Source organism: Physeter macrocephalus, chromosome 5, assembly GCF_002837175.3.
Source record: "Physeter macrocephalus isolate SW-GA chromosome 5, ASM283717v5, whole genome shotgun sequence".
Classification (NCBI taxonomy): Eukaryota; Metazoa; Chordata; class Mammalia; order Artiodactyla; family Physeteridae; genus Physeter; species Physeter macrocephalus.
The window spans coordinates 23,580,563-23,601,090 of NC_041218.1; the positions used below are offsets into that span (position 1 = coordinate 23,580,563).

Consider the following 20,528-nt stretch of genomic DNA (forward strand, 5'->3'; position numbering starts at 1 on the left):
CTTGAGACTAGGGTTTTTAAACTGATAGAAATTCAGGGAGCAAATTAAATTGAAACGTGAAATAATGATGGGAAACCTTTAAAAAACTGGGCATTTTCTCTCCCAGCAACAGGCCAAAGAGAAAGAAAGCTAAAAAGACACTGAGAAATGAATCTAGGTAAAAACATTGAACTGCACTGTAAGCTCCTGAACATTTAAAGCTCAGGGCCTTTTAAGGCCCGGGACTTGGTGGGAAATTCCCGACTCCTTTTGTATCAATACAAGCCCAGAAGGCTAGATAGTGAGAGACTGTAGAGACTTAAGTAAAAGTGTAGTTTGGAGTTCAAAAAATCTGGATTTGAATCCTGGTTCTGCAGACTAGCGTTCCTGGTCTTTTCCTCCAAAAGGCCTTAAACAGGCCCCTACCAGATAAGCTCCTCAAAATCGGTGAACCGGGAAGGTGCATCACCCCCTGCTCTCTAACACCGAGTTCCTGGTCCGCATCACCAAATGAAGGAGCATAAAATGCCACTCTCTGGCACTAAGAAAGCGCGCTTTTTTACTCTTCTCTCCCAGAATAAAAGGCCCTTGCTTTAAAAAAAAAAAAAGATTTTATTTTTTCTTTCCGTTCTGTTACTAGCTGGAGCTAAACATTGGCTGGGGCCCCAGGCGGCTGCTGGAAAGGCGCCCTCCCAGGAGCAGAAGGCTGGTTTAGGGGAAACTGGGGGCGGGGAGAGAACTCTAGGCTCTGCCCAGCGCGGTAGGACTTTTCCCATCTTTCCCCGGCCAGGCCAAGGCCCTAGTCTGAGCTTCCCGACTGCAGAGCTAGGTTAGGAGACTTGGGGGACACTCACCGGGGAGTGGGGTCACGCAGCCCTGCCCCTCCTCGCGGGTGGGGAGGGAGAGGCGCGGCCCAGCCGCCACGGGGGTGGGGACCACCCACGGCGCCACGGGGCCCCGCCCCGGCCCCGCCCCGCGATGGGCCAGCTAGGCCTCCCTGCTCTCCCCGCTCGCCCGCTCTTCTCCGCGCGAGGAAGCCATGCGCACGGCTGGAAATTTTTTTCTGGGTCTTCACTAAAGCAAGACGGGCCGCGGTACCCAGCTCTTTCAGATAAAGATGGAGGAGAGGGCTAGAGTGTCTAGACTGGGAGTGAAGAGATGGCCTTCCTCCTCCTCACTCCTCCCCCCTCCCTTCCCGGCGAGAGGGCTACACCGTGATTTACAGACGTATCCTTCCCTAACCCATCCGGAAAGTTTTGGGTAGCAAATTATTTTAGTTCGGAAAAAAAAATTAACGTCAGGTTTGGGGATAAAATTATGCCGTTCCCAAATGCGAATGGGGGAATCTCTTGATCTAATTTAGACTGGAGGGAGCGGGGTTGTGGGAGGGGAATGGTGCATCTGCTAGACGGAGCTGGGGTGAGTGGTGGGGCCGGGGAAGTACGGTAGCGTTTAGGAGAGTGTCCAGTCCCCTCTTGGAGGGAGGGCCCACCGGCCGGGCCCTTCTACCCCTCCCTTCCCAGTTGCCAGAATGGAAAATTCATGGAGTCCAGGTTAGCCCAGGTCAACAAACTTTTATTGCCATTTCTGGCTCCCCCAGCCCCAGCAAGATCCCTGCTTACACTGTAGAAATACTGAGCTCTGGTGCAGAGGAATGGGGGGCGGGGGGGGGTGTTACCTCTCTTTCTCTGCACACTGCCAACGTTAAAAAAAAGAAACCCACTTACTGGAGAGCGAGGGCCATACAGGGGTGGAGTTCAAGGGGACGTATGGCTCAGTCCCACCTCTGCTGGCTGCAGAAGATAGAGACCATGGTTCCAGACATTTTTTAAAGGAGGGGAGACGGGGTGAACTTGGCTGCTTGTTGTACCCCTTGCAGTTGCTGCCGCGTTTCCATGGAAATGAGGGAGGGGCAGGATGTAGCTCACTCTGACTACCTGGGAGGACGGCAGCACAGGCAGTTAGTAAACACAGGGTCTTCCACTCCTCCCCAGCACATACGACTGTCCCCAGCCGACCCCCACGCTCATTGCCTGCTCCACTCCCTTCCCTTCTGGAGCCGGTATCATGGCAACCGGACTCCAGGCAGGGCGCACTGGCAACAGCCAGAATGCGAGTATGTGCAGCAAGCTCAGTGGCAGCCCCAGCAGGTCTGTCAGTTGCAGTGCTTCGGTGGAAAGCCTGTTGTCCCCACAACTCTGTGCGACTGCTGCTGCTCAAGCATATCTGCTCAGACAAAACAAGAACAGAAACCCAAATGGTGGAGGGTAGAAAGAATACAAAATAACAACGCTGAGAGCTAGGATGGGGAGAGGAGGCACATCCTTCCCAGACTTGAGCCACCTGTGTACCCTGCCTTCTGGCATCTGGAGTTTGCTTCTTGCCACTGGGCCGTCGCTTGTGGGGCTGGAACCCAAATCTCCATTTGGTGCTGAGAGTTGTAACCACTGCCGTTGGTTGATGAGGCTCGCCTGTTGCCCTAACGAGGAGGTGCAGGATGGATTCTCAGTACCATGGGTCAGCCTGGTGCTGCTGGTTGTAGAGCTGCAGTTTGATCTGATCTTTGATCTGACTCACGAGGATCATGGACAGCAGGATTCCCACCAGCTGGGAAAGGTGAGAAGGAATTGGGTCCTCGGCAATGAGTGATGCCTTTGTTTTCTCTGACTCAGTCTTCCCAGTGCAGTCGGCACCATCACATCTCCTACCCGTCAGCAACGTTAGTGCCTGACACCCTAGCTGAGCCCCAGGTGCCCTCCCCCAACAAAGGAGTCTTTACAGAATTGTGGGACCACAGTTTTACAGGGCACGTTACCTGGGGGATGGCCAGGCCCAGTGCCACACCACCAAGTACGAAGAGGTTGCTGTGTATCCAGTTGACCAATCTGTCAATACAGCCATTGGTGTAGATGACTTTACTAGCTTCCAAGTAGTCAAGGGCCTGCATACCTTGGCCGCACATGGTGTTGATCACTGCCTGGGGAGAGAGTTGAAAAGCCAAGTGGGACTCCCATTCCAATAGCTTTTTCTTTGGGGCCCTAGCTGATGGGCTTCCCACCCTTCCTAAACTCCTAAATTGTTAGAGAATATATGTGGAGGATGCTACGTTGGAAGTTGCTAAATGCAGACTTCCCTTCCTCTGAGACGTCTGAGTCCAGTTCTCCTTACCTTAGAGACCTGTGCCTTCTGAACCCCCAAGTGGGCTACAGGAGTGCAAGATAACAGAGCCATCAGATGGCAGATCAGCTGCCATCTGACAGCTGTCCTACAAAATTGACTGGCTAAACCAGGGGATGGAGATTCCCAATAGCAGCTGCCCTAATCAGAAAGTAACTCAGATCACTGCGGGAGGAAGTGAGGTGGGATGTGTGCTCACCTGGTTGGGGGTAGGCAAGCAACAGGAGTAAGGCACAGAGCAGCGCTCACGGCTCGGGTTGTCTTCCGAACAGTTGAAGTACATGTTCAGGGACCAGTCCTTGTAGGAAATCCCTCCACAGCAGCCGAACTGCAACAAAGCCCACCACAGGGGTTAAAATTACCACCCCCATCCCCACACTGAGGTGACAAGGGGAACTCTCAGAGCAACCAAAAGTCTATGGCAAGCTTACACTTGTAAGTTCACGCTGTGTTAAAACACAACCTGGAACCTGGAGCTCAAGCTTCTCAGTGACCTTTCCCTGAAGAAGTTTTCTCTTCTTAATTTCTATCATTTTATATGTCTTGTTATAACTTGTTGTATATATATTTTGTTTTACACACTCAACTATGAGCTCCTTGAGGGCAGTTTCTGGTTTTGCAGTCCTGTATAGCATAGAGCTTGGCAAAAGTATATGTTCCAAAAATACTGGCTGAAATAAAGGATCACTGCTACAAACATTTGCCTTAATATAGAGAAAGCACAGGAGGAGACTCTTCAATATTGTGGGCCCATAATTACACCATGAAAGCAAACAGGATCCAAGTCAAGAGTGTTGCACCAAGCGAAGGGGAACTCAGCACTGGTCTCAAAAGCACTTTTGTTTCAAATTTAAGTTCTGACTCATAGCAGCATTATTCACAACAGGCAAAAGGTAGAAGTGACCCAAGTGTGCATCAAAAGATAAATGAATCAACAAAATGCAGTATATACATATGATGGAATATTATTCAGCCTTATAAAGGAAGGAGTTTTGGCACATCCCACAACATGGATGAATCCTGAAGACATGCTAAGTGAAACAAGCCAGTCGCAAAAGGACAAATGCAGTATTCATAGAGACAGAAATTCATAGACATAGAACACAGAATGGTGCTTGCCAGCAGCTAGGGGAAGGGGGAAAATGGAGTTAGTGTTTAATGGGGTACAGAGTTTCAGTTTGGGAAGAAAGTTTTGGAGATGGATGGTGATGTGAATGTACTTAGTGCTACAGATCTTTACACTTAAAAATGGTGAATTTGGGGCTTCCCTGGTGGTGCAGAGGTTGAGAATCTGCCTGCTAATGCAGGGGACACGGGTTCGAGCCCTGGTCTGGGAGGATCCCACATGCCGCGGAGCAACTAGGCCCGTGAGCCACAACTACTGAGCCTGTGCGTCTGGAGCCTGTGCTCCGCAACAAGAGAGGCCGCGATAGTGAGAGGCCCGCGTACCGCAATGCAGGGTGGCCCCCGCTTGCCACAACTAGAGAAAGCCCTTGCACAGAAGCGAAGACCCAACACAGCAAAAATAAAGTAAATTAATTAGTAAACTCCTACCCCCAACATCAAAAAAAAAAAAGGTAAATTTGATATTATGTATGTTTTACCACAATTAAAAAAATCTGACTTTTGAATTGGTAATATTAAAAAATCTTCCCAGTTCCCCCTCCCACTATAAGTAACCACTTATAATGGTTTCCTTCATATCCTTCCAGATTCCTTTTGCAAACATGAATACATATTCTTTCCTCTCTTTTTTTTACACAATTGGTAGATTACTATATATACTGTTCTTTGCCCTTAAAAGTACTTTTAAAGCTACGTGTGTTTTTTTTGCCAGACCCCTTCCCAGAATCCATTACCCGGCAGGTGATGAGGGTGAGGTGTCTCTTGGAATGGCATTAACTTTTGCCCACAGCTTCCCGGACCACTAGATGACCCCCCCACCTCTTAGCCCATACCTTCTTCTGGCCAAAATCAATGAGGTTCTGCAGGTCCAAGTCATCTCGGTAGTGCACAATGGCGTTATTGATGATCTCACTCACTTTCCCCCTCGCCTGCCAGAAACACGAGGCGGGAATCAGAACACAGGACTAACCCCTAACCTGCTCCTCCCTGCAGAAATAGCAATAGACAGTGGTCATCCTTCTTTATTTAAGTCAGCCTTGAAATCAGAACCGAGTCCTAGTGATGGAAGATGGCCAATTCCGAAGCCTGTGCATCCCTGGGCCCTCAGGTACCTGTGGGCAAGAAAAACGCTGGTCCTGCTATTGCCTCTTCTCAGAGCCACATTTCAAGATAATCCAATATTTATCTATCTCTGAATACTATTACACAAAATACTTGTTGACTGATGCAAAGCAGCGAAACTAGTTTGTGTGTGTGTGTGTGTGTGTGTGTGTGTGTGTGTGTGTGTGTCCGGGGGCGGGGGTGGGGGGAGTATTTAGTAGAAAAGGACTTACTGAGCTGAGGCACTGACCTCTAGTGGACCTAAGAGAATTGCATCTCTTTAGACTCAAAACAGATCTGTATCATATTGGGATTTTACTAAGCCCAAAGGACTAGGACATTCTGAATTAACTCAGTGGCTCTCAAATTCATAGTTCTACCATGGTCTCTTCCCTCCTGCTTCATTGCTTTTCTCAAAGTTTCCTATCCATAGTCCTATACTCTGCCCCTGGTAATCATCTGCCCTTTGGGAAAGAAATTCTGGTTCTTAATTAAAAGGCCTGTCACTGAATGGCAGACCAATTCCAGATATGGTAAGAGCTGTTCAAAGTGTTGTTTACTTCCCCCTTTTCTTACTTTTGTTTATCCCAATAAATAATTTTTAAAAGAAATAAAAGGCTCTTCACGTTGTCTGTGGTCCACTTGATAAGTGAATTTCACTCAATCATTTGCCATTAAAGTTTACAGACTATTTTAACTTTCGGTTCATAGAATTTACTTCCCTGTTGGCATCTCAGACTGTCAGAGGAAAACACCTTACAATCTTGAAATCCTCTTTAAATATGGCAACGTTAAAGGCCATTCATTCATCCCTAAGGATACTCTTTCAGAGGCCGATGCTTCTCAGGGGAAGGACCACTGCGGTTAATTAGTCAGGCTAAGCACGGGCAGGAACCTTCCCTTCCTCCCTCTGGTTCACATCTGAGGAGGCCCTGTGACTCCCAGTGTTACCTTGTCTGAGAAGACGAAGCCCAGGACCCCGGCTGCCAGCTGTAGCAGGAACACGATGGTGAGACAGAGGGAGAACTGTGGGGAGCCGGCAGAAAAAGGAGACAGTCTGTTACCATGCTGGGCAGTAGTTCTTTCCAGGGCCATGGCGAGTACTGGGGGGCCACGGGGCACTTTCTCCTAGGTGCCCCACACACAGTAAAGGCAGCTGCCTCGGGCTTCCCTGGTGGCGCAGTGGTTAAGAGTCCGCCTGCCGATGCAGGGAACACGGGTTCGTGCCCCGGTCCGGGAAGATCCCACATGCCGCGGAGCGGCTGGGCCCGTGAGCCATGGCCGCGTGAGCCATGGCCGCTGAGCCTGCGCGTCCGGAGCCTGCGCTCCGCAACGGGAGAGGCCACAACAGTGAGAGGCCCGCGTACCACAAAAACAAAACAAAACAAAACAAAAAGGCAGCTGCCTCTGGGACGCTGTCCTGAGGGTGGTCACCCTGTGCTGGGTCACCTGGGCTGAGCTCTACAGTGAGGGGTGGACAGCACAGATCTTGGGGGCAGAGAGGGACAAAGGAAACTGAAAGGTTTCAGGAACGAGAGGCACGTGGAGGAGAGAGGCCAGGGCATTTCTGGGGGCGCCCCTGACCACTCACCGTCTGCAGGAGGCAGATGTTCTCCCGGAGAGAGCCGATGCAGCCGCAGAAGGTGAGCAGGAACATGAGGACGCCCACCACGATCAGGAGGATGGCAGGGTCCATGGCCAGGCAGGCCAGCGCTGCTTCTGGGGGAAGGGGCTGTCTCTCAGTCTGAGTCTGGTGCCAACTGAGGGGGGTACCAGGGAGGGGGAGGGGTGCCCCCCAAACTGTCCTCCTCCCCTGGTGGGGGATTCTCCAGTGTGGATGGGGGAAGGTTACAGGAAGCAGTACTGCCCTCCCATGGGGAGAAAACAAAGGGCCCAGAAGGGCTTGTGGCATTTAATTTGAGAAACTAACAGAAAGTAAGAGCCTTTATTCCCAGGCTTAAGAGAGGAGGGACCACTTTCGCTCCAGAAAAGAATTAGAATGGCATTAGGCTCGTTGGCTTTGCAGATTCCGTTTCCTGGAGACTTTGTGCAGAGGAATAGGAATGGAGGTTGAGTTACTCCGGAACAGAGCGAAGGAAGGGCTACAGCCCATGGCTACTCTTTGCACCCAGAAGCCTACCTTCTTCCCTAGACACTTCTTAAGCCTAAAATGCAGGCAGATCTCAGAAGACTCGTGGGAGCTCAGGGAAATCCAGGTGAACTGGCTTGGATGGCCTGATGGAGTAAGCCTCTAGGATTTGGCTAGAGGGTAGCTGCCCCCCTACAGCTCCATAGCTTATGTGGGAAGGAGGGCTGAAAGACCAGGGCTGAAAGAGGCAGAGAAGAGTCGTGGGGAGATGGACGGGGACCTACAGCTCACCTGCGTGCTTCATCAGCCGAGCGTAGACTCCCACGGCAACCATCACCATGGAAATCACCTGTGGAGACAGGGAAGGAGCCACACCCTGAGGTTTTGGAAATCGGGGGGCCCTGATAGCCGTGAGTAACCTTAAAGCAGAGTAGGAGGAGGACGACTCTTCCTGGACACAGAAATGAGCATCTTTTTCCTCCCTGGTGATACTATTGATAGAATCTGTCAGTGCTTTACCTCCATGAAAAGCTTATACCAAGATTATCTCATTTAATCCGCACAACACAGTTATCTTGTGAGGCAGCTATTATCCCCATTTTACAGTTAAGGAAATTAAGGCAATGCAAGGTTAAAACAGAATAGCAGTTTAAAACATGAGCTTCAGAGTGAGTTGAACCTGGGTCTGTGCTGGACAACTCTCTGAGCCTCAGTTTCTGTATCTGAAGATGGTAATTTAAAACAACTACATTTAATAAGATCACTGTGAAAATGAAATAAAAGAATGCATGGAAAGCATTTAACATGATGCCTGATAATAAATATTATCTATGATTACTAAGGATTAAGTTGCCCAGGGTCACATAGAAACTATGAAGTTCTGAATTTGAATCCAGCTACATCAAAGGGGAGGTCTTAAACCTGAAGCAGGCCTGAGTAGATGCTCCCAGGTCTCTAACCCTCTTGGAGGTCAATATGGTGTCAAATGCAAGAATGGAAGTACAAACCAGTGTGAAAGAATGCTTGCACATGAATGCGTAGGTATAAAATAGCAGAACTACCTTGCAGAGGAAACTTTTTAAACCCTGATTCCAGTGTGAAACGGAGAAGTTGAGACTTTTCAAACTTCCTGGCTTCTCTCTGAGAGAACAAACCCATCCGAGACCACCAGCGCTCCCTAAAGGGGCCTTCTCTATACCCCACCCTATGCCTCCAGGAGTGCAAGGTGGCCCAGTGTGTACATCCTTCGGCCACCCTTCCTTTGTGCCCAGTTTCCAGGCTGGTGCTAAGAAGCAGCTGGCTGTCACCATGGCAATAGCAGGGGCCAAGCTCTGGCTGGAGGGAGTTCTCAGCAGCAGGGACTTGACCAACTCAGTGGTGAAGGAGAGGGCTGGCTGCACTCCACTGTCCTGCCAGACAGAGACCAGCTGGGAAGAAACCATCTTGGGGCTTTGGTGGGAGAAGGGAATTGAGCACCTATAGCAGGTAATAGGGTCAGACTAGCCCCTCAGTAGAGACATTTTCCTTGGGAAACTCTACCAGCTGGTGCATTCAGCAGGAAATGGGAAACCCTTGTCTAAAACCGCGCCTTTCAGGACTCTTCTCGGCTTGTACACACAGCCCCTTCTCCTTGATCCCCAATCATTTGACGCCGCCTCTGACTCGGGGCCAGATGTGTGATGTGCTGGCCCTCTCACACTCTTTGTCCAGGAGAGAGGGAGCTGCTTGCAGAGAGAGCTGTGTGAGGGGCTGCAGGTGCCAGCTGGCTTCTTGTCCCACAGCACAGCCAGGCTCAGGGAGCAAGGGGGAGTTGGTGGGAGGCAAGGAAACCAAACAACGGAGATCCCGGTTACCCCACAGGCCTGGAAACACAAGCCCTTTGCCAGAGTGATTGGGCATCTCTGTCTGCCCTTTAAAACTCACCGCAGCCAATTACGGTTCTGAATATCACTTTACTAAATCATTAAAAAATATGTATCTGCTCTTTATTTCTGTTGCTTCCAGGCTCCTCACCGTTTTGTCACGTTAAATTTTCACTAAGGTGTATAACTTTCCACAAAGATGGTCTCTGATTAAATCCTATCACAGCTAAAACAAGAAAGGAAAAGTAAAGAGATGCCATGTGTCACAGGGTAACTTCATTCCATGGGTGGGCTTGTAATTATAGCAGTTGCTCTGTCTCTATCTGTGGTAGGTAGAACAGTGTCCTCCCAAAGATGTCCATTCCTAATTCCCAGAACCTGTGAATATGTCACCTTACACGGCCAGAGGGGCTTTGCCAATGTGATTAAGTTAAGGACCTTGCAACTGGGGAGATTATCCCAGTTGGCCCAATATAATCACAAGGGACCTTATAAGAGGGAGGCAAGAGGGTCAGAGTCAGAGGAGGAGATATGTATGACAACAGAAGCAGAGGCTGGAGTATGTGCCATAAGCTGAAGAACGTGAACAGCCTCTAAAAGCTGGAGAAGGCAAGCAAATAGATTCTTACCTAGAGCCTCCAGAAGGAACCATTCCTGCTGACATCTTGATTTTTGCTCAGTGAGACCTGTTTTGGACTTCTGACCTCCAGAACTATGAGAAAACTAATTTGTGTTATATTAATCTATTAAGTTTGTGGCAATTTGTTACAGCAGTAATAGGAAACTAATATACTATCCAAATCCAATTCATCAGCTGTTATGTAGGAGATACTCTGAGGGCTGCAAAGATGAGCAAGATGTGGTCCCTGCCCTTAAGGAGATGTATCTGTTACATGGGAGGGGGCAAGAGCATCTAGAGCCTAATGCAGTGCTTCTTAACCTTGGCTGCCATTAGAATGGGGGGCACGGAGGAGAACTTAAAAACTCCTGATGCCTAGGCTGCACCCCAAACCCAGTATATCAGAACCTCTGGCATTAGAACCCAGGCAACAGTGTTTCTGAATGCATACCAGGCGATTCCAACATGCAGTCAAGTTCGAGAACCACAAGCCTAAAGCACACTCAGCCAGGGATCTAGAGCAGTAGGTGCTGGCTATGTGAAAAACAAGATTAAGACATTAATATTATCATTAATATTTAATATGATCATTAATGATACTGCTTACCTGGAACTCACTAGCTAACTCTAAAATTCTGCATTTGTCATTGATCTGCCTCTTTATCCTGCAGTCAAGCTTGCCCTTTCACACTTCTATTCCTGCCCACATCTCCCACCCTGAACTCCTCAAAGCTGCTGCCATTCCAAAGTTAGTGCTGCTGCTGTTAATAGCATAACATTTTAGAGCTGAATAGAAGCTTAGAAATGAACTCAGCCACTCACCTTTTTTTTTTACAGATGAGGCCAAAAGAGGGAAGTGATATTTGACCAAGTGCACATGGGTGCAGTGGCAATATCTGGACATTACCCCATTTCCAGTCTCAGTCGGGTACTGTCTACAATATATCAGTCTTTGCTACAAAATCTTACGACACCCTACAATATCACCAGTGATCTCCTTTCATGATGAGAATGGAGATAAAGACACTTCTCTTCCTAGAACAGCTTTTCATAATCTGGCTAGAATGAAGTCTTGCTGGAAACTTTCAAAAGCTAGACAGTTTTTAAAATAGCTGAGTCCAGCCAAAGGCGTGTTCTTGAAGAGTTGTCAATCAAATTATATAAAATAATTTGCATGCACCAGTACCTTTACCCTTATGTAAGGTGAGTAATCACCTTATAAAGAAAATAGCCATCCCCTGGGCTCCTTGGAGAAATGGCTGATCCGAGGACTGGGGTGGGAAATAGGTAAGTCTGGAGCATCTTGTGGTGCCAGAAGGTAAGGAAATGCTCAAAAACAAACAAAAAACAAAAACAAAACCCCACATTTGTGTGGCTATGCCAAAGAGACATCAAAATAAAAGAGTATGGAATTGCTACCCCAAATATAAAATAAATACCCATGAGTCCCTACTGATATAAATGGCTTAATAAATAAATAAATGGGGGAGAAAAGACAAAACCCCCACGCAGAAGAATCCCAAATATTTTTTGGAGGTACTGCACTGTCAAGAAGGTGGAGCATAACTCCCCACTTCCAAGTGTGGGCGGCACACAGTAACTTCCTTCCAAACAGTATGGAAAAGGGGGGAAGAGACTAAATTTACAGTGGAGAAGCCTGACTACCTCAGCCAGGTGATCAAGGTCAACATCAACAGAGGTCATTGATGTATGAGATTATGTGATGAAAATGGCACTTCCCTTCTGTGCTCTTCCTTCCCCAAATCCATAACCCCAGTATAACCATGAGAAAACATCAGGCGAGTTCCAACAGAGGGATATTTTACAAAATGTCTGACCAGTACTCCTGAAAACTGTCAAAGTCATCAAAAACAAGGAAATTCTGAGAAACTGCCACAGCCAACAAAAATCTAAGGAGACATGACAACTAAATGAAATTCAATATCCTGGATGGGATCCTGGAACACAAAAAGGGCACTAAGTAAAAACTAAGGAAATCTGAATAAAGTATGGACCTTAATGATAATGCCATTAATTGTAACAAAGGTATCATACACATGTAAGATGTTAATAATGAGAGACACTGGATGTGGGATATATGGGAGGTCGCTGTACCATCTTCTCAAAAGTTTCTGTAAAACTAACACTGTTCTGAAAAATGAAATCTATTTAAAAAATAGTCACCCTCAATTTGTTAGTCTTGGAAATCCACACTTTTTAATATCATGTTTTCTTAAACTGGGATTCACTTGCATGCAATTTTACAACCTTTAATCAGGGTGATTTCTGCTTACACCAAAACATATGGCAGTGGATCTTAAAACTGTTCAGATGACAAGGCACTAACAGTGCTCTGTTGGTGTACACTATACGATCTTGACATATTAGATTCTTTTTTTTTTTTTTTTTTTGTGGTACGCGGGCCTCTCACTGTTATGGCCTCTCCCGTTGCGGGGCACAGGCTCTGGACGCGCAGGCTCAGCGGCCATGGCTCACGGGCCCAGCTGCTCCGCGGCATGTGGGATCTTCCTGGACCGGGGCACGAACCCGTGTCCCCTGTATCAGCAGGCGGACTCTCAACCACTGTGCCACCAGGGAAGCCCTAGATTCTTTTTGAAGCTTTAATATGCTACTACTGCTATCTAATTTACAGTCATATTTAACTTTCCCCAATTATCCCAATAATGTCCTTTATAACTGGGGTTTTTTTCCCCTTTTTTCTCGTTCAGGATCCAGTCAAGGATCATGCATTTAGTGATCAAGTCTCCTTTAGCCTGGAACAGTTTCACAGCTTTTTTTCTTTTCTTTGTTTTTGGTTTTTCAAGACACCGACTTTTAAAAAAATCATGGTAAAATACATATACCACAAAATTACCCATTTTAAAGTGTACAGTTCAGTGGCCTTAAGTACATGCATACTGCTATGCAACCACCACCACTATCAGGTTCCAGGACATTTTCATCACCCCAAATATAAACGCTGTACCCATTAAATGGTCACTCCCATTCCCTCCACTCCTCCAACCCCTGGCAACCACAGATCTGCTTTCTGTCTCTATGGTTTTGCGTATTCTGCACATTTTCTATAAATGGAATACATAATATGTGGCTCTTTGTGTCTGCCTTCTTTCACTTAGCATAATGTTTTCAAGATTCATCCATGTTGTAGCATGTAAGAGTAGTTCAGTACCTTTTATGGCCTAATAATTTCCCATGGTATGGATAGAACCCAATTTGTTTATCCAGTCATCCTCTGATGGACATTTGGGTTGTTTCCACCTTTTGGCTATTGTGAATAGTGTTGCTATGAATATCCATGTACAAGTTTTTGTTTGAATACCTGTTTTCAGCTCTCTTGGGTACAGACCCAGGAATGGAACTGCCAGGTCATATGTTAATTCTATGTTTAATTTTTTAAGGAGCTGCCAAACTTTTTTCAGAGCAGCTGCACCATTCCACATTCCCACCAGCAATGTACGGGGTTCCAATTTCTTCATATCCTTGCCAACACATGTTCTGATATTTTTTATTTTGACACTGAAATTTTTTTTGGTAAGTCCAGGCCAGTTGTTTGGCTTAATGTCCCTCAATTTGGATGTCAGATTGTTGCTTCCCAATTAGATTCAGACGACATATTTTTGACAGGAATATTACACAGATAATGTGTCCTTCTCAATGTGTCATATGAGGAAGGATGACATACTAATTTCTATCATAGAAATAAGGAACAATTTTACTAACAGATGATTCAGCTGTTAGACGTATGTCTCTGCATCTCATAAAATAATATGGCAATACTCTAAATAGTTTCCTAGTTTTCCATGTTTGTTGCTACTTGTCCTCTCTCCTTTGCCTCTGCTTGCACTTGGTGGCAGATAAGCAGCTGTTGTCTTGGAGAGAAGATGGGAGAAAACAGAAAATGGAGAAAAGCCTTTCCATTATCTTGACTTTTTTTTCCTGTAAATCAGGAAAAGACAGTTATGATTTGATGTGAGGAAAACCCTTATTCTAGCCCCCTGGACACTACTTCACAGCCATCAATACTAAGAGATAAGTGGTTATAGGGCCCCAAGTTGAGGTCCTGAACAAGAGTTCTTCTCCTGGCTCTAATGCTCAAATGCCGATAATTACAGGCAAATTAGCTCTTGGAATCCATTTCCACTGGATTGTACCTTAAGACCAATGCGGTGTGAAAAGCTCTGAGGAGTGGACCTAGGGAAGGTCCTTAAAGACAACAGTGGAGTCTCTGTTCCTATGATATATATGAAACGTCTTTGTAAACTATAAAATATAAAGATGCCATTAATTGTCATCTCCCTCTGGCTAACAGTAGGAATGTGAACAAGGGTGTTCAAGGCGGAAGGAAGTCGGCTCAAGGTTGGCCCTTACCTAGACTCAATCCCCACCTAGTTGCCACTCCTCAGAAGGAGCACTCATCCTAGCTCTCCAAGTCCATCGCCAAAAGGTGACCTCTAGGAGCCAATTCTAACAACGATGTAACAGCTACCTTTTGTTGCGTGCTAAGGGCCAGGCACTGGACTAACCACTGTATGTATACTATGACCACAACCCCAAGAGGGTGTTAGGATCTCCACTTTATAGAACTGATGTTGGGAGAATGCACTCAGTTAGTGAATGGCTAGAGGGACTGGAATGTAGGTCCACATGGCTCCAGAGCCTTATGACCTCGGTCACATGGCTGCCTCCCTCTCTGTCTCCTACCAGGACATGTGTATTCACTTCCAGGCACATGTGAGGTGGGAAGGAGCTGCCTGCAGTTATCTTGGGTGAGCAGTGGGTAATCTCCAGACTGGGCGGGGCTCAGGCAGGGGGAAGTAAAACAGCATCAGGAGGGTCCTACAGGACCCAGAGGGAAGTCCCTGGAACGGCGCCTGAAAGGGGCAGACCGGGCATCACCACCCAGGGCCCGCCAGCCACTGAGAGAAAGCCGGCCTGTCCACCTTCCACATTCTAAAGTCCAGTCTGCATGAACTGGGTGGATCTGCCTCAGAGTCCTCACTTCTTCTTTGGAATAAATCTTTTTCCCTCTTCTTTTGAAGGTGGTGGTGGGGGACAGCTGAGACTAGAGTGATTCCCTGCATGGGAATCAAAACACTGTCCCTTCCCAGAGGGACATTGGGAGGGAGGGGTCCGTACCTCCAGCTTCTCAGTCCTTTCTATCCTTATTTCTGGATGAAGTCAAAGAAATCACATCTTGCTAGCCCTAAAGTAGGGCCTCCTCTCTCACTGCCCAGGATCTAAACACACCAGTCCTTCAGTGGTCATCCTGGCACCACCATTGTTCCTGGGTTTCTGAAGTGGCAACTATCCATGTGAAACTGGCTCTTGGCTTTCTCCCTCTGGATAGGATGGAATTGTCCTGCTGGAGTAGAGGAGTCCACAGGGCTCTTTCCTCTCCAATGTCTGGGCCAACCCTTTAGCTCCTTCCTTAGGCCATGGCTGGTTTTGGTTTTCCAAGGGTATAAATGAGGAAGGAAAGTTCACAAGTGCTCAAAGTAGTATAAACACGCAAACTCACAGCCTGGAGTTACCAGCCTCACACACAGCCTGCTATCGAGACTCTAAGAGATGCTTTTCTTTTATTCTTTTTAAAGGCTGCTTGAAGTTTATGATTTTCTACTTGGTACAAGGCAAACAGAGCTATCTGAGGAGTTAAGAAGGCATGCATGTGACTTGACAGCAAAGAGTGTGGTTCTTGTCTTCATTCTTGGTATTGTTGTTGTTGTTGTTTTTATAAAAATAATGTGATAGGGACTTCCCTGGTGGCGCAGTGGTTAAGAATCCGGCTGCCAACGCAGGGGACACGGGTTCGAGCCCTGGTCTGGGAAGATCCCACATGCCGCAGACTAACTAAGCCCGTGCGCCACAGCTAGTGAGCCTGCGCTCCAGAGCCCGCAAGCCACAACTACTGAGCCCGCAAGCCACAACTACTGAAGTCCGCACGCCTAGAGCCCATGCTCCACAACAAGAGAAGCCACCGCGATGAGAAGCCCACGCACCGCAACAGAGTAGCCCCCTCTTGCTGCAACTAGAGAAAGCCCGCGCGCAGCAACAAAGACCCAATGCAGCCAAAAATAAATAAATAAATAAATTTATATATATATAAAAAAATAATGTTATAATTCATTTATTGCAGCCTGGTTAGTCTATAGGGAAAGGAGGGGAAAAATGGGGGAGGAAATGGGCTCTGCCTCCTAGCATATTTAAGTAGTTGTGTGTGTGTGTGTGTGTGTGTGTGTGTGTGTGTGTGTGTGTGTGTGTGTTTGTGGTGGGGGGATGGGGGCATAAGGGACCCTGTCACTCAGGAGGGGCTTTTGCCAGGCTTGATGCCTCATCATTTCCTCATGGCTTCTGAACCAGGTTACAATAGACAGTGCTGCAGGTGGTTTGGGGCATCCTGAGTGCCCTAGGGACTCCAATACAGTGGTCCTAGGCAGGAAAGTGAATTTGTTGAAGAAGATACCTCACCAGAGGCCTGGATCCACCTAGGGAAGACCTGGAAGGGGGTCCACGTGTGCTGTGTGTGGTAATTAGGCCCTGAGGAAGATGCTGGAGAGGATGGCTGCCATTTTTTCTGACCTGGCATGAGGGAGGGGTGCCAGGCCCACTGCAGAAAAGAACACAGGACAATACTCCAGCCAAGAATGCTGGAGGACTTAACGTTGTGCTGCATCCTGAAAGGCTAGTGTCCATGAGAGAGGGAGGAAGGGCATCATGCCTCCACCCTGTAGGCTCTGCTCTCTCATTCCCCACTCAATAAACATTCAATAAGTACCCACTCTCTGCCAAACACAGCTGGGCACTAAGAATCCAGAAGTGAATAAGGCAGTCTCTACCCTTGGGAGCCTGAAGTCTAGAGGGAGAGAAAAATAGAAACACATAATTGCAGCACAAGTAAAGAAAGATCTGACAATCAAAATATGGGGCAGGAGATCTGAGCTTCTGGGCTTTGCCTGACTCAAAAGCCACCCCAACTGCTGCCCTGGGTGGGAAAAGGATCAGTAAGGAAGGAGATGGTTGCTGTAGGCAGCACTGATAATTTCCTGCCAACATATGCCCAAGATGATAAAGCATGTGCCAGCCCACTCTCTTCCCTCTGCACAGAGCTGTCCAATACAGGGAGGTAAAGAAAGTCAGCTACTTCTTAACTGAAAGACTAAAATACAACTTTTGTGATCTTGAGGCAACTCTCCAAGCCATGGTATCCTAACAATCAGTAACCCAGCAGCACAATTCTGGGGAGAAAATCAGAACTCCTGGGCAAAAGGGGAAGTGAGATTTGAAACATGAACAGGTGGAATAGGTCCTGGTCCCAAAGGAGCCAGGAGCTTTCTGAGTCAGACACCAAAGGCCCCAAGGATCAGGGCTCCTAGAGAAGTAGCAGGGATAGCCACTGCCACCACTGAGTATGAGCCCAGACAATGCTGGCTACCATCCCAAGGTGATCCAGGCCCAGACACAAACACCATCCATACACAGTTCCCCAGCACCTGGCCAGAGTACACACTCTGTCTGGAAAAGGAGTGGGCTGACAGTCCCAGCCATGGCACTCAAGTGCCGCCTGAGTAGAAGAGGGGAATTTGACTGGGATGGTGGAAGCCTGCAAAAAAGAAACCACACTAACCAGTCACTAAAGGGGGGATGGGAAGAAAAATGACCCCTGGTCTGGGCAAGCAGCTCTTCATCTCCAGCTGGCCTTGTGTGGAATGAACTCTGGGGCTCTGGACCTGGGGGAGAAGTGGCACTCAGTAATGCCAAAAGAGTATTGTCCCCTGGGAAGGTCAATGTCCCAAGGATACCGGGACACAAAAAAAGATGCATCCTTAGATCTAGCCTCAGCTCTTGAAGAAAGAAAACAGTCCCCAAAGTGATGCATTCATCTTTAAACAGTTCACAGAGGCACAAAAAAATGTCTCCTTTAGAGGAGAAAGCTTAAGGACAGAGAGACAGATATATTGGCTTGGGGTCACACAGTAAGTGGGTGCCAGAAAGAAACTGGGCCTCTTGTCCTTCAGTGTGCCATTTCTAGTGCCAATGGCTTCTTATGAGTCTAAAGTAGGGCCAAGAAGGGGCTCTCCTCTAATTTGGGATGGTGCCAGCTTGGTTAGCCAGGTCCTCTGACCTTGAATGAAGCATTTGTACCGAGAAAAATGGGTCTATCTGGGCCAAACTCTCTCCCTTGCTGCGACCTCCCAAAGTCATTTATCTGGCAAAAGCCCGGTGGGGTGGAGTGGGGAAGTCCAGGAAAATTACTGAGAACACAAGTGTAACAGATGCACCCAGCTGTTGTAGCTGGGGAGCACAGATAAGGGTGAAGTGCCAAAGGCTCCAAAGGAGATGCATGCAAAGCCTTGGTTGATAGAGGAAGTTAGAGTGAGGACCTGAGGTCCCTGGGATGCTAGTGCTGGCTCTGAGGATGGCGTGCATTGGCCTGGGACACTCAGTGAGCATGTAAGAGGGTTCTCAGGAACTAGCTTTTAGGTGGGGGGTTCCCCTTAGGACATCCCCCAGCCTGGCAGAGTAGTGGTGAGATTTTCTTCTGTTCTTGCCTGACGTCCAGCTGAAACAGAACCTACACCATGGAACCTGTGTTGACTAGTTAACTACTAATACTGCTAACACCCCAGCCACAGTAGCAGCCATCTGGGCCAAGGACTTCCCCTAGAGGCACTGTGGTTCAGTAGAAAAAAATCACCAGATCAAGCCTACTAATCAGCTGTTGGACCTAGGATAAAACAACATCTCTATGCTTTGGCTTTCTCATATATAAGATGCGAGTACTGGACAAGATGTCTTCCAATTTTTTTTTCCAGTTCTAAAACTGAGAATTTATTAGGAGTTCAAACTTCATTTCTCCCAGTACAATGGCTGAGAATGAGCTGTCATCACCACCCTCCGGGATTTCTCTCATTTTTCCCAATGGGCTAGCACTTATGTACTTTGTGTCTGTTCACACCACGGCCCCTGTGAAACCTTTCCAGCAACTGGCTTAGCTGCCTAGTCTGCTCCCTCTCCTAGGAAACGTATTTTAGACTCCTCCCTCCTGCAAGTCTGAACTTTAGGTCTCAGGCAGAGGTGGGCAAGCATAACGGGCTCTTAGAGCAGCAGCTCTGGCATAGTTGGTGCTGGAAGAGAAATTGGGGAAAGCAGATGGATCTCCCAATGTTTTCAAACCCAGAGAGGCTCAGGGACTCTCTAGACCTGAAACAGGATTGAGCTAGCATTTCATGATCTGGTCCAGCTGCATTCTCAGCTCCAGCAGAGTATTTCTGGCATCCTTGATCATGCTGGATTTTTATGGAGGAGGAGACTAAGGTCTACAGAGGTGAACATATTGCCCAGGTTAGTCAAGTCAACAATTAATGGCAGAGTGGGGATGAGAATCTAGGCAGCCCCGGTCCAATATTTTTTCTACTTTTCCAGCCCCAAGCAGAAGATTCTGAAAGGACCCCTGGACTTCCAGCCCAACATAGGGTCTATTTAAAGAAGCTGAAGACAGTCAAACTCCCGGGGATGGAGCCTGGTCCTGAGAAAGGTGGGGCAAAGTTTGGGACAGTTCTAGGAAAGATATCCACACCTGGAGGCCCTTCCTGTCCTTTCTCAGCCTTTGGAGGGAGAAAGGGCAGCAGAGGCCTGCAAAAGGAAGAGATGAAAGCCCCTTAACTCATTCTCTCTGAGGTAAGGGAGAGGGAAGGTTTGGGTTTCCCTCCTTCCTCTTTTTTCTTTGCCAGCAGGGCCTCCCAGACCCCAGGCCTGAAAAATCCCCAATCATAAGTGTATCAGTGGGACTGCCTTGGGCCACCAGGAAAACCCGCTCCTGCCGCTCAAAACCACCTTTTTGGCCTGACACAGACCCTCATCCGATGCCGAGAGGAGAATACCCAGAAGTCTGCACTGAATCCCCTGCATATCCTCCACCCCAACACCCTCAGCAGACAAGGAGCCACTGTGGTGTCTCTGCCTAGGGTAAATTACCCCAAAGTACGGTCTTCTCAGAAAACTCGGCAGTGCCGCTCACCACGTTCGCCTTGAACCGGGCATCCGGGGACGACCTCTGCTCAGCGCGGGCAGCCCACTCAACCCTCCAGGGGGTGCCCTGCAGCCCAGGTGCCCCCCACGACCCCCAAGCCTCACCCAGAAGAGCATGTTGAAGAAGAACAGCAGGTATTTCACCAGCGGACTGACGAAGGAGAAGTCCTCCCCGTAGGCGGCCGGCGCCCCGGGTCTCCGGGCCATGGTCCAGCCGCCGCCGCCCCCGGGGGCCTATCTCCCAGCTGCGGCCGGCCCACCTGAGCGCTCCGCGCCCGGAGGCATGAGCCGTGCCACGGCCGGAGCCCGAGCGGCGGGTGAACTGCGCTGCGGCGGGAGATGCCCGCGCCGTGCCTCCGGGAGAAGCGCGGGCAGGGGAACGGCGCCGCTACTGGAGCCTCCAGGAGTCGCGGGAGCTGCCGCGGGCAGCGTGAGCGGCAGAGACGGCTGTGGCTGGAGGACTAGCCCGGCCCGCCGGGCTCCCAGGAAACCGGGCCCGCCCTCGACCTCCCATTGGCTCGTCTGC

General features: G+C 48.5%; 1 protein-coding gene across 3 annotated transcripts; it reads right to left on the reverse strand.

Annotated features, from left to right (window-relative positions):
* Window positions 1–1,538: 1,538 nt before the first annotated feature.
* Window positions 1,539–20,456, reverse strand: TSPAN33 (tetraspanin 33). 3 transcript variants are annotated; one of them, XM_024130983.2, is made up of 8 exons: window positions 20,108–20,456; window positions 7,763–7,820; window positions 6,974–7,101; window positions 6,334–6,408; window positions 5,115–5,210; window positions 3,356–3,484; window positions 2,795–2,956; window positions 1,539–2,586 (listed from the first exon to the last, which is right to left on the reverse strand). In XM_024130983.2, the coding sequence occupies exons 1-8, from the start codon at window positions 20,207–20,209 to the stop codon at window positions 2,485–2,487; spliced, it is 852 nt and encodes a 283-aa protein (XP_023986751.1). In that variant the 5' UTR covers window positions 20,210–20,456; the 3' UTR covers window positions 1,539–2,484. The 3 variants fall into 3 exon arrangements, with proteins under 3 accessions (XP_023986751.1, XP_028345579.1, XP_054940658.1); XM_028489778.2 differs by having other exon boundaries at window positions 6,974–7,098; window positions 20,108–20,444; XM_055084683.1 differs by lacking the exon at window positions 20,108–20,456 and adding an exon at window positions 9,963–9,992.
* Between the last annotated feature and the right edge of the window lie 72 nt (window positions 20,457–20,528).